This window comes from Anopheles funestus, chromosome 3RL, assembly GCF_943734845.2.
Source record: "Anopheles funestus chromosome 3RL, idAnoFuneDA-416_04, whole genome shotgun sequence".
NCBI classification, from domain to species: domain Eukaryota; kingdom Metazoa; phylum Arthropoda; class Insecta; order Diptera; family Culicidae; genus Anopheles; species Anopheles funestus.
Window position 1 is genome coordinate 56602649 of NC_064599.1, and position 18112 is coordinate 56620760.

The window sequence follows — 18112 nt, forward strand, 5'->3', positions numbered from 1 at the left end:
CCTTGCCAATAGAAATCAGCCACGAGCAGCCTTGCGGCTTATTACAAGCAACGTGAAATTCATATCAGATATGAAAGCTACTCACATAACCTCCTTCGTATCGTCTCGAAGAAAGCATCAAGGAACGAGTTTTAGCTAAAAATAATGAGAACGACAGAGTGAAACAAACATGCCCGTTCATCGTACGACGTCAGTTTTCAAAATTCGCTTTTCCAAAAAAAAAAAACAAGGATAAATGGTGTTGTTCGTTTAGAGAGAAATGTTAAAACGAACCAATGTGGACAACAACACGAAGGTGAACAGAGGATTATTACAGCCACAAATCCGATACGAAAACAAGAGAGTCATTTAACAAAACGCCGGATGGGAAACGGCGAAGGATCTGTTTTTAATTGCAAACACGACACTGTGCCGAAGGCGAACGTTCTCAATCATGAGCGAAAGTGTCCCGGTTCCGATATTATATAGTACGTAGCGAATGTCCAAAATACCGATCGATCGAAGAACGCAGAACTGTTATGAAGAAACTTAATTAAAAATAAATAAATGAAAGCACAGATTGACGCCCGCTGTTACACATTTAATTAAGATTTCAATTAATCCGTCCGTCCCTTCCTGTGCTAACCTTTCGATGAATTTCTCGCATTGAATGCTTTGCTAACGGTTGGGGATTTGCTGAAGAAGAGTAAGACTGAGCTTAGTATTTTAAAGTGCAAGCTGTAAAAAGGACGTCATCTCTGCGTTCATTCAGGTTAAATCACGCTGAGAAAAGTTCTCAACATCACGTCTTTATCATGACCAAACCGACCGAGTTATTCCATCGAATCGTTTCAAGCACCATGTGAGCTGGGAATCCTTGTTTATGACGATCGTCATGTTCGTTGGAATAGCCTTTTTAAATACACCTCACTCCACACTCGGTGAATGATCGGAAGACAGACGTACATACGCATCAGTAGGGCGCTCCAAATGTGGCTCAATTATGTCTGAAAAAAACCGTGCGACATGTTCTCAACCCCTGGTGGGAGTCGTCTCGAAAATGGTTCAATAATCGTTCACTAGTTTTTTGTTCTCGTTGCAAAAAAAAAAAAACGAAACTTCACACGGAGCATACTTCGAAATTATTTGAGCTGGTTTTTTTTTTTGGCGCAGCAGTTTCTGGCTCGTTACAGCGAAATACCTACCAACTTGCGTGTGCTCTTCAAGCTGAGCAACTTCAGAACGACCCGGCCCGATGCCCGAATGATGGAAAACCGAAAATGTTAAAGTTGAAATTCAATTATCATTTATCATTTGCTAGAAGTACCACTTGCACCCAACTACCTGGCATGCCGTGGTGGGGCGCTGCACACTCCTTGAACATCTCTTGAGCAACATCGCATTTCACACCACCCGTAGAGACGGAAAAATATTGTTTGCTCTTCGTATCTCTGCCAAAAAAATAAAAAACCAAGACCAACTGTTCAGTCCCGTCTGGACGGTATTGCTTTTGTGTGAGAGAAAAAAAAGAAGATTTGCACAAAACGTAGATAAATTGTCGTCCAAGCAGAGAAGTAGAAACGACTGCAAATTCTAAATTCAGAACAAATAAAACACAAAGCCACCAAATTGTATTGAAATTAATGAGAAGAAGATTTGTGGCTGGGACAATTGCCTGGGAAGTAACACTCTGGAACCTGGAAACTTAACAAACCGTTTAAGGTGTACTTAACGACAGTTTCAAGGAACCCGTAACAGCTGAGTTATCGCGAGAACTTTGCGATATTGGAAAGAGACAATTTTGTAGGCATATTGGACTTAATACGGTTAGCAAACATGTTTGAACGATTTTTAAATAGTAGATTAAGATTAAACTCAAGTTAAAGTCGCTGGCTTAAATCAAAGAAATCTGGAAAGCAAGACACAGTTTTTGGTTTTGTGTTTAATAGGATTTGTGGAACTTTGGCACAGACAAAAAAAACCTAACCTCAACATACGCTCATAAACCACAAATTGCACTATTCTTAGCTTTTCGAACTTTATTCCCACAGCACCGCAAAACTCCTGTCTCGAATACCGGTGCTATCGTTTGCACAAAAAGTTTTTCCATTGAACATTTTCCTAATCGAAAACAACATCAACATCATCCCGTCATCATCGGCATCATCATCATCCAGCCAACTATCGGCATGATGTTCCACAGCGAAATAGCAAAGCAGTAGCGATCGAATCAAACCCACACACACACACAAGGTGGGCGGGAAACACGGACTGGAAGCTGCATCCAGAAAGTTTGGACTATTTCACACTACATCCAGACACATTAGATCCAGATTTAATCCCCTGGAACAAGGTCGTTTCGTACGAACTGAGCTTTAACTCGTATCTGAGCTCAAAACTAGCTTTGGAGTTTATGTAAGCGCGTTGGCTTTTATAAGTTTATTGACCGGAGGGAAAAAGAAACGGAAATATCCAAAATATAACTCGTACATTTTTGGTTGAGGTATTCATAAAATATGCACCGCTGCATGGTAGCATGATGAAGTTCCCATGATAGATTCGGATAAAACCATTTCTCACACTCTCCAGTGAACTCTGTAAACGCGATGATTGAAAAGTTTGACGGCGTTTTTTTTCGCCCTACATTAACTTCCTTCCTTGTGGATGAGGTGAGATGTTTTGCTCTAAATCTATGCAAAACACCAAGCGGAGCGCATCCGTACGTCCATGTGACGATGGTAAAAATTGAATTTTACCTCCACCATATTTATTCGGTTAGATGTAATTTAATTTTTGTCGAATTCTTTTTTCACTTGCCCCTGCTCCTATCCAGCGAATGGAAAGAAATGGTATGATGAACGGAAAAGTTAATCCACCACGATGGTACGGCTCATTTGGGAAGCCGTTTTGGTGCTTCCAATTTTACTTTTTTTTTTTTTTTTGTTATTTTTGTGTTACTGCTTACCTTTGACAGCTTACCGATGAACTTTGGTCGCAGAATCTGTCAGGCAAGCTTTCACCGGTTTACGCGCGGCCGTCAAACGCGTACGGTTCCATACTCAAGGATGGTGAGATAAATTGAAAATAACACACTCAAAACAGCACCGTACTCACACGTACACGGAAGCCAAATCTTGCCGTAGTATGTGTAGTATATGCGCTTTGCTGTGTAAGAGGTATGGATGATTTATTTTGTGAATTTTATTACCAAGAACATAAATCGAATCGCTTTGCCTTTCTCTCCCGGGGACGTGTAATGAAATGAAATGAAACGATAAAAATAATGCACGCACTCTCCGCTACTCGCCTGCAAGCACCCATTGGATGCGCCATTTGTCGATCGCCATTACGAGATTAAAGAACTGGGCGAACCCACACACACACACGCACACATACGCACAGAAGCGAATATTTCACGGGATATTGTTGTTGTTCGTTGTGCGTGCCAAACTAAGCTGGAAGACAAAATGCAAAAGCAGCGAAATCGAATCTGTTTGCTTTGGGGAAAGGTTATATCGGATTCGGGCGTTTTTTGGAATTTGGCGTGATTGAATCGCTTTTGGTATTGAGCGTAGCAAAATAGGGATCGTAAAACTCGAAACGGAACTCTACATAAACCAAACTAGTGTGCGAACATACTGTGGAACGTTCGTAAGCTATAGTCAAACATTGCTCCATAGAGCAAGATACTCGATGTACATGGAAAATACCGAAAACTAAGGTATAAGTTAATAATAATAGTAACGCACATTAGCTAAACCCCAAACATCAAACCACACTTACGAACGATTAATGTGTGAGAATGTTTTCCACACCACCAGCAACAAGATACATGCTGCTTTACCACCTTACATTCGATCTTCATCGAAAAACAAAGTGATAAATTTGTTAATGGCCTTATTCCACCCGAAAATCCACACCTCATATTATGCTTTACCGTTGTAGCGCCACCAGCAAGCATCTCCCAAGAGACTAATCTGTTTAAAGCATCATAAAATTAGGTTCGGAGCCTTAGCACTATTTAGTCAACATGGGTAAACGGTAGCTCATCTGATAATGACCAGCTCCGGTGCTTTTCCCCAGCAGTAAACTCTCCTGCCGGCCATATATTCACTGTTTGCTGACGGGATACCGTACCGAACGGCGTTGCACGGGTGCTTAATAGTGGAACAATAGATTAAATTTTATAACTACAATTATGACACACGTAAGGCAAACCGGTAGCGGTTATGTGTTTTCCACCGCATTGGTTAGGTTAGGGAAATGTGAAACACTCGCTTAACGACTCCAGAGAAAATCGGACGTTTGGCATGAGATTTTATAGCTAGCCAAGCTTTTAATGACTCCATTTCTTGGTTATTTCTTTAAATTTTTTCTCATCAAGCATCGATTCTTTTTGAGGTTTTGTTAGTAAATAAGGTTTTGTGTATGTGTCTTTCACCCACTACGTTGTTAACTTATGCTAAGCTGATTTGAAATTTTTATACAAATTCAATTTTGACTTCGATAGGAAAGGGACAATTAAAACAATATCCATTGACTTATTGCTCATTGCTATTTGGTAAGAACTTTTGACACATTACCAAATAGTAATATAAACCAAAAACATATAGAACCTCCTTTCAATAACGGAATAAACGGAATGATATTTAATCGAATTCATTTCATAAACAATTTTCGGCAGGACATTTTATACAGGATGTCATTCCAAACTTTTGTTGGAAAAAAATCATGGCATACGGACAAAGTTTTTTATAAGTCGGATACTATTCCATTAATTTTACAGTTATTTGAGATAATAAATCAAATGATGTTATTTAAAACTAAATACAACAAAAATACAATTACACAATGTATTTCCCACGAGGCACTAATAACTGCAAGACAAGGAACTCCTAACAAAAAAGTACTGTACAAAATACAATCATAACACTCGGAGTGTTGAAAAGTTTAAAAATCAAAATTGAATTTCATTAACTGTTGTAACGCTTTGTTAAGCAGAACTAGTCAAATATGTGACGATTTTTTTAAGGGCAAAGTTAATACCACATCTTTTTTCTTCAAAAAGCTGTTAATTTTTAATAATTAAAAAATCCATAAGTTAACATTTCACTTCTTGTAAATATAATATGACAAATCGTTTAAATAATAAAAACACACAAAAAAGTTTGTTGCAATGTTAAACCCGAGAAAAAACTTAATTCACTTCGAAAGAAAATCCTGATCACTGCACCACGTCTGCGCGATCGATAGAAGTTCATAAAACATTTTATTCGTTAAACGATTGAGTTGGTTCGTTAGGTTCGCTTCGGTTATTATCAAATTTGCAATGAAAAATAACTCTTTCGAATGTATTTTGATTAACTCTTAACAAAGAATAATTTCAAATTATTTTTTCAACTAAATTAATCTGAATGACTCTTTTTCATATTTCAAACAAAAACAAAAGCTTTTAGGGTAACAAATTCAAAAATCTCCGCAACGCATAAACTCAAAAAGGAGATCGAAGGAAAAACAAGTATTGTAAAAAAAATACAATCCTTTGAACGAACCACATCTTCGTGCAGACCATCAAAAGCGTTACTTCGGTATTCAAAGTAAGGAAACTTGTTTGTTTCACCGATAAAGTTGTTTGTTCAGTGTGTTCAAGCTTTTGACCTCGTTCCCATAGCACGATGGAAGCAAAAAAAAAACATATTCAATTCAACTCTACAAGGTTTCCATGGTCAAACAAATGGTAGGGAATATTACACATAACCTTACGATCTCTGCCAACGCTAAGAAACCGTTCAATGTACTGCCTTTGTCTGGTCTGACTGGTTGGTTCTGCCCAGATTAACTCTTCCCGGTCTGTTGGGAAAGCAAGGTCCCACCAATTGGACAGGCGCGTTCCTTCGGTGGCACCTCAGAATGATCCAATTTATGGTCGATGAGTACTAAATTTATCGCCACTTTTCGCAGCCAGCCCGCCGGGACAAAACGGTTGCGGACCGGCGTTAGGCCAATCGAATATTCCTTGCTTACAAGCGGTAGTCCTGCTCATGAAGTGATAAAAAATGAAGCGACAACGAGAGGAAGAAAAAACACTAACAATGCGAACTTACCACTTCCGGGGACGTAAATGTTGAGCGTCAGACAGTCCTCGCTCTGGTTCGCCAGCAATGGTTGCAGTCGCTTCAGATGCTGGTAACGCCCTTTCGGCATCGAGAGTAGTGCCGCCGTCCGATTGCTGATGTCGGGAAAACTCTGCAAAGATGGCCGAAGTACACGGATTAGACGGGAATTGTAAAAGCACAAACAGGGAACGATGGGACAAGAATGAAAGAAGAAACAAACAAACAAAAAAAGCATACAGATATATGAGAGTTATGAACAGTTATTTCACAACTGAAGGCAACCCGCTCGATGAGAAGCACGAACGTTACGATCTGCAATCTGCTCTAGTCAGTGGGTTCGATGATAAAACGTTTGTGCTTGCTACGGTAGCCCGCGGTACCACGGTGCTTAATGGAAATGTTCAATTTGGAAAAACGAACACCGAGACAGACGATGCCGGTGGCACGGTCTGATGTCACAAAAAGCACTGCCATCGCGTGGAGCCAAAGTGCAATTTGCAGTTTCTGGATGCAGTGATTTACTGACCTTTCTGTTGGTCGCCTTCCCGAGCGAGAAACAAGAACATTAGCCAGAAAGGATAGATTTTAAAATTGATCTCAATCTTCAACCGACGTCAGCGACGCGGGTCCATTCTACCGCCGATGGTGGTGAGGATGATTGGTCTTTCGATTCGGGATAATTTTCCCCACAATCAGGTTCTTGTTTTTCGACCAATTTGTACCACGACCGATGCTCGATGATGCATCGTCTCGAGTTGTGGTTTTGCTCACGGCTCGTGGGTGCCATGTTCAAGGAAGGAAGGAGAGCGTTGATTGCTCTTAAGCTGCAGCTGGTAAACAAACCAATCTGTTTCGTCAGCTAAGGGTTTGGGGTTTATCGAGGCGATGATCGAGTAGGATTTTTGTTCCACTGTAAGTTGTTTACCCAACGGGCTATTCATTAGCGGTCTAAGCTCTTGAGCTCCGGTTGTTAAATCAACACTAGTGGCACTGGAAGTTTTGTTTGCTAATGCTTCAGGTTTCACTTGTTTATCGATCAATTAGTTAATTTAATTTAATGGATTTGAAACGAAAGAGTCCTAAAGCCTTATGCATCCTTGCGCAGCTCTATTCTTATGTCTATTTGAAACTGATATTCACTATTATGTCAAGACGTTGTGCATCTTTTAATGTTTAGTGTATATACCTACAGCGCAATATAGGAATTCTTTCGAGTAGTTGCTTTTTTATGATTTGACTACCGTTTAGAAACTTTTGAAGACTTCAAAGCAACAATTCCTTGGACAAACAAGTGAAACAAAACCATACAAACACTTAAAAATGTGATGTCCGTTCATAACACCTAACCGCACCCAATCAACTTCGATGAAGCATAAAACCCATACCGCACATTGTAGTTATGATGATTTCATGCATGAAAAATCGCTAATGTATTCCAAATGCAAGAGTTGCGCCCTTCAAACCAAGGCCACACACTTGCACCCCGAACAACTTGCAAGGTCTGCCAAGATACCTCGAGCGTGGTGAGTAAACTCGTTATTTAGAAATGCGCAACTCACACTTTCCACTTATTTTCTGCAACTGCATGCAACTTGCAAGCTCTTGCAACTTCACTTCAGAAGGCGGAAAAGTTCATCTCTCTCCCTCGTCGGCATTCCTGATGATAGGGGAACGTGAAGTAACGGATAGAAATGAAAGAATATTTCCTAACCCAAAAACGCATCCAACATAACAGTTTGGGTTTAGTACGGTGTCCGACGGTATCGAACGGATGGGTACGGTTTGTTTGAAGCGTATCCTCAAATGCCATTTGGGGCTCGTCTTCGAGTAACGTGGAGCAAAAGATTCGCCTAAAGCATCTGCATCTTGCCGGTGGTGAAACACCACCGACTGCCGAACTACCCAAACACCCCCAAAAATCCCACACTTTTCCAAGGCTTTGGTTGTTCGTTCACATGAAACCATGAACCCTTCTACGAAAGCCTCCGCAGTATGAAGTTGGCAACTTGAACGCATACAAACCCTCTAGTATCACGCAGAAAACCGCAAATCAAGCGGTGAAGCATCCAGCACAGGCCAGGGATGTGGGTAAGGTCAGGGCAAACTGGTCGGAAAATTGGAAACTTCGTTTTCCGCAGTATGCACTTCACTTTTATCGAAATTAAAAACCGATGACGATGCTGGAATCTCAACAGTTTCCATCTTGTACGCTTCCTCACTGTACACAGCAGATGGTTTGTCGGCGTTCCGGCATGCGGCTTACCCCAGGAGAAGTAATATTTGTAACGATAATGAGAAAATTTTCCACTCTCACCAAAAAACTTATGATGGTTTATCGAAAGGATATCGACAAGATGTGCTGCCTCCCGGCTGGGTTGGGAAGAGAACCACTTCACCTGATGGCCACCACCCGAATCGTTACTTCGCACTTGAGCTAAAACTGGTGTGCCAATAAACACGCCCATCGCACACTCAAACAAATGACTCTTTAACGGTGGTTTTCTTTTTATGTCGCTTTCCGGGCTTAGTTTTCCTGCACCACAGGGCGCTGGTGAATGGAGCTCGTCAGCCATCGCCAATACGTGGCGAGGAAAGTGATGGATGAATATTGACTTTTACCCATCCGCTTACGTTTGAAGGCCCGGAAGGTGTTACAGCAAGTGTGTCTTCGTAGTCACCCAGCACGATGGATATCGATCAAGCTCAAGGCAACGAATTGAGGAAAGGTGTCATAAATGACTTGTTTGAAGGATAGTAAGCTTCTTGCCTGCACGTACACGCGCAACTCGATTAGATATCCAGCCTTCCAGCCTGTAAGCGTGTCGTACCGATATTTCGCAACGTGGACGTTAGTTCCGTTCAAGTGTTCTCACGCTCCATCATCCGAAGAGTGCTTACGGAGTAGAAAACTTTCCGAAAACACCATTGCCTATTCTTGCTCCCCCGGTTACCGTTCCTATTATTGATCATCGTTTCCTGGCAAAAGTCCTTCCAGCGAAAACTGCCGTTCTGCGTTACTGAAAAAAGCACCACCAAAGCTGGTGCTAAGGCAAAGTGCCTTAGTTTGGGTAAATGGACAAGAATGCTCCATTTTACGTGGCCATGAAAGAAAATCGATGAAGAAAAGAAAAGTTTAAAAGATTATCTGCATCCATTTCGAAGGTGTCGTTTCCTGCACACAGCTCACGAAGTTGGGTCGTTTTTTTCTGCAGTTGTTGTCGTATGTATGTGTGTCTAGGTCGTAAGGAACAATAGTCGCTTGCAGATAAGCACTCGAACCGAGCGCTCGAAACACAAGGCAATGAGAAGCAAAAGTGGAAAAATGCCACTTCTACACTTGACAACCAGGGAAAATGGCTTCAATAATTGAAATTGCAATATTGCCATGCCATAGCACATGATTATGCATATATGCCCGGGAGCAAGTGTGTGTTAAGAATGTCCGTTGAAGGGTTGTGAAGTAGATGAGACACAAGAATAGTTGGTTAAAGACATCATCAAATGCAAAAATATGCTCTAAGTATCATCATTATTTTAGAAAGACCATATGCGTAGCAAATGCCTGTGTCGTAAAGATTTATACCATACTTTATGAACCATTAAAATATGTTTTCTTTTACTTTTGGAAATTGACTAAAATTTTGTCAGTGACCTGATATTTCAATTTCATTCAAATTGTTAATAGTATATTTTTTATTTTGTACGGCAAAAGTTTAAGTTTTTTTAAAAACAAAAAAAATCAGAAATATTCATCAGGATCATTTTTCAAATATGATACAAACTACATTGGAAAAATCAAACACTCTCTATAATATAAATTAGTATCAAAACATAGTTAAAATATTAATAATACAATATAAAACCGGAATGAATTATTTAAATAATAAAGCATTTTATAAATCACCAAGACCTTAAAAAGAAGTAAGACATAACAGGTTTTCTTTTGTTTTACCTGCTTGATTTTATTTTTTTTTATGAGTTGTTTGATCCAATATACGAGCGACAAAATCGTTATCGAAACACACCATCATCAACAACAATAAACAATATTACCAACATGAACAACACTTCACAATACAATAGTTCTGGATACAACAATGGTAGTGGATAACCCAAAGCAAACAAAGCAATAGGACATATTTAACCCACAACAATAGCAACCGACTATTTCCAGGATTCGGAAAAATACTAGAAGTAAATGCCCTTTCTTAACATCAGCATAAGCAGTGCCGGTTATACGGCAAAAGCCATAATAATCAAAATATTAATAAGTAAATAGATACAGTGGAACTGCCGATCCGTGCTTATCGGGACTCCGCCCTTGCCGGGTAAGGCCGGGGTCTATGAAAATGTTGCGGCAACATTTCTTCAATGGCAACAAAATGAGATGGTCTATGAATATCAAAAATGGAACATGCAACAAGGCACATTTTTATGTCAAAACGGCAGATGACATTTGTTTGAAATTTTTCTAATGAAATAATCGGAAAATAAATAATTATATTCAAAGTAAATTTGTCGAAATAGGGAGTGTATCATCCATTTTATGTAATTTTGGACGCTCGAAAAAGGATCTTCAACGTGCAAATACAATACTGAGTCGAGGCACGTAATACCAAGGTATATAGATTTGTTGCGGCAACATTCGAAGATGAAACAAATCGATTTGTTTCTTTTGCAACAAAATTGTTCCCGCAGCAAGAATTTGACATTTCGTCCATACGATTTGGGAACAAATGTTGCCGCAACATTTTCATAGACCCGGGCCTTAGCGAATATCACGGATAATAGGCTTAACTTCATTTAATGATAAATATTAGCGTTTAGTGTGTAATGAACTTTGTTTTCTAAAGCAAGATGTTAAATTTCTTATTTACACTTTGCTAAATAAATCTGCTCTGTTTGGTAAAACATGAGAAAATTGTATCATTCCCAATTGAAGTTTTTATTTTTTGCCATTATCGGTTTTGCAGTCAATATGTCAATTCGCTTAAATAAAGATTTTTTCAAAAATTATGTAAACATTTAATGAATTTATTAAAACGTGTAAGGAGGATTCCTATAAAATTTGATACATTTAATATAACATTCTTAAATAAAAAAGGAAATGTTAATTGTGATTAAGCAAAGATAAAAAATTATACTAAGTATAAAAACAGACACGGTTCATTTTGAAGAAAATATTTTTAAACAGTTTAACCAAAATTAAACAAAGTTAAGCAAATAATTTCACACCGCAAACAAGTATTTGCGTATCTTGTACAATTACTTCGATAATTTGTTATTACAATGGAAAAGGCTCTTCCCGGATTAATGCCACATTTACCTTTCTTGTTAAATAGTTTACTCTTACTCTACCAAGCAAAAAAGCTCATTTTCTTTGTTTGATCCCTTTTCATGTATTTTTTTTTCATTGTATTAAATCGTCTGCAAGTGCTTCCGCCTTGAATCAAAGCACCTAGCAAAGGAAAGAGTTGGTGATGAAATTTTCATGATACTTCAGTTTGCCATTTTTATCGTTCATGCTTCATGCTTCCCGCCCCCTACTTTGCACAATCGGCGCCCATCCCTCTACACTCATTCGATCGCTCGAGGCCTGTTTCGTGGTTGTGCAAAAAGTAAAAGAAAATACGAAAAGATGAATAAAAATGTCGTCCTACCTCTAGCGCCGGCACAAGTAGACACTGTCGTCGGTTAGCAAATATTCCGGCAGCAGTGTTGCCAGCCGGTTGTTTGCCTTTAATGGCTTCCCATTTCCTTTGCCATATGCGCGAATTGTCACGAGAGTGGGTTGAGGGTGGTGGAGACAATTTTACCCTCGAGAAAGAAGGGGGAAAACCCTACCGCATTCGGTAAGGCAGTAAGCGTTTCTCGTGTAGTCGGCTCATCAGTCGAACGGATGGAGTATTTCGGAGCTTGTGTCTGTGTGCTTTTGTGAAAGAGAAAGCTCCGGTAAAATATTGTAATGATTGTGTCGAGTTCAGGAAGGGACCGAGTTTTCCAACCCGCCCCAAGTGGAGGGGGGTACCGAAGAAAAGCTAGTGCCACTTCCGTAATAGTACGTTACCAACGGTGGCCGTTAAACATATACGTGTCGGTGAGCTCCGGTGCGTTTGAAATGTGCCCAGTGTGGGCGTTCATACACGATGTATGTATGAGAATGACCCTCAGTGCACTACCCACCTCTTTCACTTCCCTCCTGCTCCCTCCACCCAATTCAACAGCAAGCAAAACGGCCCTGACGATGATGTGTGCGAATTAAAGCGGAAACAGATGGGATTCGCACCGCGCAAAAGACATCGTGGCAGTCGGTTCCATTCCTTTTTGGCCACTTTCGACAATTTCCTTCTCACCCACGGAGCTTATTTTTCATTAGCCATTTGTCGACAATTTAATGCAACGAGTATGTGTTTGGCCGCTGTATGTGTGCTCGTTTGAAACCTCCATCCTTCCCATTCTTACCCGACCGGCCCGGCCCAGCATTAAGGACCATTGGCATTGGCGGCATTTTGTAAAGTCATGAAATTGACCTGAATTTTTGACGACGCTGGGTGACCGGCGTCTGGGTGTTTCCCACGAGACGGTAAAATGTTGTTCCCGAGATGAAGTTTTTACCTTGCTTTCGGTTTGAAATTTTCGCCATCGTTCCCAGTGGAGCAAATTGCTTTTTGCAAGTGCACATATGCTTTGCACACAATTTGTACGCTAAATGATTTATAGTATTGAGCGTTGGCGGCTGTAAAGCGTTTGTTTTTTTGCAAACAGTTAATTTATTTATATAAGTTATGAAGCAAAAGTTTAGGCTGACGGAAATCCTCACGTTATGTTACCACCCAAGCGAATATATTCACGTGAATGTATCAAGGGGGAAAACAAGTATGATAAGAAACAAAAAGAGCTTTGTTTCCAAAAAAAGATTTTCAAAAATGGTCCGATTCTGAAGAACACACATGCCATAACTTTCAAAAACAATTGAATAATCTTTTTTTTCGGTTTTCCATTATACACAAGTTGTGGGATATATTTTTTAATATTTAAACGAACAGGGCTGTCGAGCAATTTTAATTTAATTTTTCACTAAAGGCAAATTGAAGGGAGATTGAAGGCATTAAAGTCCAGTTCCACACAACAGGACTGGGTATAAATTCCCATCCGAGCCGTCCCCCCTTAACAACGACTGACTATCCAGCGACTTGTTAAACATAAGTCTAATAAGCCAGAAATGGCCAAGAAGATAAAAATTTAGAAAGAATTATTTTTAAATACTATTATAAGTGGCATTAATGTTATACATTGTAAGTGGTTACCTTATAAAGTACACATTTCAATTTTCCCATACTTTGAAGATTTCATTTGATTTGTGTGAAGGAATTAATAATTTAATAACATGTAGCGGTTAATATTTTGCTTTTCAAAGGAAGTATTTTATTATTTTTTTTTTTCAAACATTCCTTCTACCCGTTTGTATTAATTTGTTTTGTTAAGCATTTTGATATATTTACTTTTGTTCAAAATATTATTAAATATTAATTACTCTCTACTTAACTTAAAATTAACTTTTCTGTGACTGTATTATGACTATCCCATGTTCATCCAAATATAACACGCCATTCGTTCTTGATTTCATAAACTTCATCGAAATGCTTCATCGAAAGCTTGAATTCTTCTGCGATGAAAGAGAAAAAGGAACAGCACTCCCTAGTCGAATGCATCTTCCCGAATGCTGTTATTCCGAGCAGAGCAAGAATTGCGACGAGTTCGATGGCAGTAAAGTGAGGGTGAAATTACGCAAAAGTAAACTCCATGCCGCACGACTACACTTCAATCCGTCCGTAAGCCAAATGGTCGATAAAAGAAAGCGCCGGCTCGCTTCAGGACGATGAACGACAAGCGACAGACGGTATCGTTCCGGTGCCGGAGATGGTGAAAAAATTATGATATTAATTTCCTGAACAAGTCCGGGTAGTGCACATTAAGCACGAACTGGCACAGCAGGCTAAAATATTTCGCCATTCAATTGAATAAAAAAGCTTCTCGGACTCTCGGTGATTGCCGGTGAGAATTTTACGTTCCGCTTTCTTTGCTGGACCGCCACGGCTACAAAGTACGTAAAGTTGCTTCAGATTGGAGCATTGGAAAATGGTGCAGTTGGTTGGTGCAATCGTCGCAAAGAAGGCAAGGGTGACAAAAAAAAGAAACTGCTGACTCCATCTTGGTGAGGAAATGGAAAATGATTCGGACCATCTTTCACCCGTGACCGGTGCACGGTTTTCGAGTAAGTGCAATGCGAATTGTAAGAATTACTTCGCCACCGGGGCTATTTGAAGCACACGCTTTTGAGCAATGGATAAATTTTGTCCTCTAGTGGCTGGTTTGAAGAATTTGCCGGATAAGTGGAACCATTTTTATTCTTGCCTTCTACTCACATTGTCTGTTTTTTTTTGTTTTCCTTGTAAACCTATTTGCCAGCAGTGCTGAAGCGACGATGATGGCACCATTTATCATCCGCTGGTACGGGCTGCAATCACGTCATCAGTGCGTTCAAGCGGACAGCAGCACGGAACAGGACGTTCGCATACGAATGCTTGCTGGTGGGAAACGTGCACAGAATTCAAGAACGGAATCGTCTCATCAGCGACCATTAGGCGCGGATTTGATGGCGTGCGTGCTGTACGCCCCAAAAGTCAGCCAGCGGTTTGCTTTTCCATTCACCGACATAAGCCTTGTATAATGGGTTATTGAAATATTTCCATTCATGAAGACATCAAACTCTCTGGCCGTATTGTGTGCGACGTTTCTTTATCCGCCGCCTAAGTCATTAGGGATAATACATTGTCTGACTTAGTTTGCATGTGTTGAAGACTCTTGCAAAGATAATCTACACATTTAGCTTTACTTGTGGACCGTAATCATATAATTATAGATATTATGGAAATGGTTATCGCTCTTTGCTTTGTCTTTTGAGGGTTGAATCCATTTAGATTGAGATGCAAAGTAAACAACCATGCGTCTCCATCTATGGTGCTAATGCAGAATGAAAGACTGGGCGTCTCCATGCATCTTTCTTAATGCATAAAATTTTTCTTGTTCTACTAACAACTCTTTATTGATTTACCTTAGCTCGATTATAAACTACAAAACTGGAAAAAACATTATTAAAAATGATAAACTTACCTGTGGGCACACGGATCCAAATGTATCCGCCAGTTTGGTTCCTTTCCACGGTGGAAGTTTCTTCGGTGGCTCAAAACGTAAACTTCCTATCGGTGGTGTCGCGTACGGCACAGCTTTAAAAACCTTCATGTAACAAACGAAAAAGAAAGAGAGAAAAAATGCAAACACACACGTTTTCACATTCTCACCAGTCCAGGGACCTGTTTCGAAACGTTGCCACATTGCGACCACCCGATGATCGAGCACGAAACGTGCAGCAAATTCAATTTACCTCCACTGGCTCGAGGTGCTTCGAGTTGAGCTCGAGGATAACGCCCCGGATAGCGCCCGACTTTGTATCGACGATGCGCGAACTGTAGCGCGGTCCAGCCCGGGCAGGAACAATGGCGAAGCTGCAGGCACACAGCACCCACAGCCAGATCGTGGCACGGAATGGGACGAGTTTCGTTTGCAGCACGAATCTCAAACAGGACGTGACACGGCTGCTCACTTCCGGCTCCGGTAAGTGTGGCCCTTGCTGCTGTTGCTGCTGACGGTCGTGGCGGTAGGATCGCTTTGGCCCATCGTGGGCCTGCATTGTACAGTGCGGTTAACGAATGGGGGAACATTACCGGTTCCCCGCATGAGGATCGGCCATTCTACGCACACGAATGACACGGTATGGTATGGGTACTTTGACGATTGCGGTAGAATCCGTCCGCGTACAACATACCGCGTTACTGGCGGGCGTAAGCAGGCTAACGCGAATCGACAGATTCAATTCACGGTTGCAATTAATATTCCTTGCTGCAACTACCAATTCAATTCCAACGCACCTCACACTGCATAATGGCACCGAATTACCTGTACACGATCTTCACCTTGTCACTCTTGCCTGAAAGGGTACACGAGTTTGCGCTGAATGCTTTACGAGGAATATGTTCTCTCAAAAACATCACTACACAAAATAATAAAAAAAAATCATAAAAAATCACTTTTGCTTTTCACTTTCTTCTAGGGTAAATAACATCAACACGTTCGATGTGTGAATCTGTAACGAAACGAAAAAGAAATATACAGGTAAGTTATTGTTACTTTTTTTATTTATTACATTATTTATTGAACAATATAACTACACCAATCTGCTTCTAATAAATAAACTTGTTTATTCATTTATTCATTTGTTTACTAACTAATTGAAGTATTTGCAATTATTTTTTAGTATTTTTAAAATTTTTGTTTTGATAGTTTTTATACTTATATTTACGATACACACACGAAGCAATGATTATCATTATGTTTATAATCAAGGTTTTTTTTTGCACTTCAGCTCAATTCTCAATGCTTGCAAGGTGGTCTTGGTCGAGATATTTAATTTTCATTCATCCACATTTCAAATGATTATTACATCTTTGTTCGATTTATTTATTTATTCGTAATACAATTGATTTATAAATGGTGTTGCTGGTAAAGATGTTGCATTGACGTAGGCAAGTAATGCACAATTTTGTACCAAATTCTTCACATTATTTTTCAAATAGTTTCAATGTAATCTAATTACACCTTCGTTCAAGATCTTACGTGTCTGTTGTACGTGGTAAGTGCATATACAATAGGCAAGGAAAATTTAATCTTCTTTATGAGGTCAATTGTCCATTCTATCCTTTTAAAGCTAAAAGAGATTTCTTTTAAGATTATTACTCGCAGTATTGTTTTCTGATCAGGTTCAAGTATGGCCAATAATTATTTGTCTATCTATTTTAAATGACCTTAAAATTTCACTACATTCTCTCACGATCTGAAAGCTAATGAATAATCTCCCCCCGATTATCTTTTCTTATCGACATCCATTAGCTTTCGATTCATGCCTAAATGTGGGCATGTGGGCATCGATCTTATTCCCCTGGTCACACAGTGTTCTTGCGCCGACTTCGCCTACGGGCAATTTTGCTACTAACTCATGACGATGGTGGCAAATAACTGCAATACAGGAATCTTTCCAAGCCCCTAGTCCATCAAGGACCTAAAACTTCGAGATTCCGGGAAAAGCCGGAGTGACTCCGAATTACTCCAGAGTTGATACCGAATTACTCCGGCCAAATCCAGTGCTGCATCTAGGGTTAACTTCGGAGCAATCTCCGATTGCAACTATGGATTTTACCTACTCCCTCCCCAAACAACCTCTCCCCCGTCCCACGACCGGGATCGTAAATAATGCCGTAGTTACTCCGGAATATGCTTCGGAATGTTTCGGAGTTGGATTAGTCCGACTCCGGAAAAATTTAGGATTTACCCATCACTATTAAAAGGTCGTTGAACCAAGAAGAAAGAGGGAAGTTTAACTCAAAGCTTACTGATGCATTGAAAAGACCACTGTGAGCTTTAATAAGCAACCTTTAGCATACCTTTAGTAAGCAAACACCAAATGCTCTTCAAATAAAAAATCGTTTTGGAAAAAATGTCTTAATTCCTGAGTTAAGCGATATATTCGATGTAGATATGAACTTCGAAAGTATTAAACATTAAAACATATCATGCTAGCTACGTTTACTGGGGAATTAGCATCAAGGTACGTTCACCAAACATAACAAGCAAAACGCTAATATTAATTATTTCATCTCCCTTACAACTACTAATGAGCAAAACTCGTTATGATGAAACTATATTCCCTTACCATGTGCAATATATCTTCTTATAACGTTCCAACTTCTTTAGGTCGAACTTGTTAAGAAAGATAAAACGTTCCCACCGACGGGTGTTTAGAGCTGGCTAGAGTTCGCTTTCCTAACTGTGCGCTGCTACATTTCCTATTGCATCGCGTGATTCCACTGGATTTGTAGAAGTCATCACAAACGTTCACAGCC

At 39.9% G+C, this 18112-nt stretch overlaps 1 protein-coding gene across 2 annotated transcripts in view; it reads right to left on the reverse strand.

Moving 5' to 3' along the window:
* Window positions 1–18112, reverse strand: part of LOC125770140 (neuroligin-4, X-linked-like) — a 147361-nt gene that overhangs the window by 59222 nt on the left and 70027 nt on the right. Inside the window, exons 3-5 of one of the 2 annotated variants that reach the window (XM_049439459.1) lie at window positions 15541–16299; window positions 15270–15392; window positions 6084–6225 (exon numbers count right to left, since the gene is read on the reverse strand). In XM_049439459.1, the coding sequence (XP_049295416.1) occupies window positions 6084–6225; window positions 15270–15392; window positions 15541–15846 (571 nt within the window). In that variant the 5' untranslated portion in view covers window positions 15847–16299. Of the gene's footprint in view, window positions 1–6083; window positions 6226–8409; window positions 9663–15269; window positions 15393–15540; window positions 16300–18112 lie in introns of those variants that run through there. The other variant, XM_049439460.1, reaches the window with a different exon arrangement.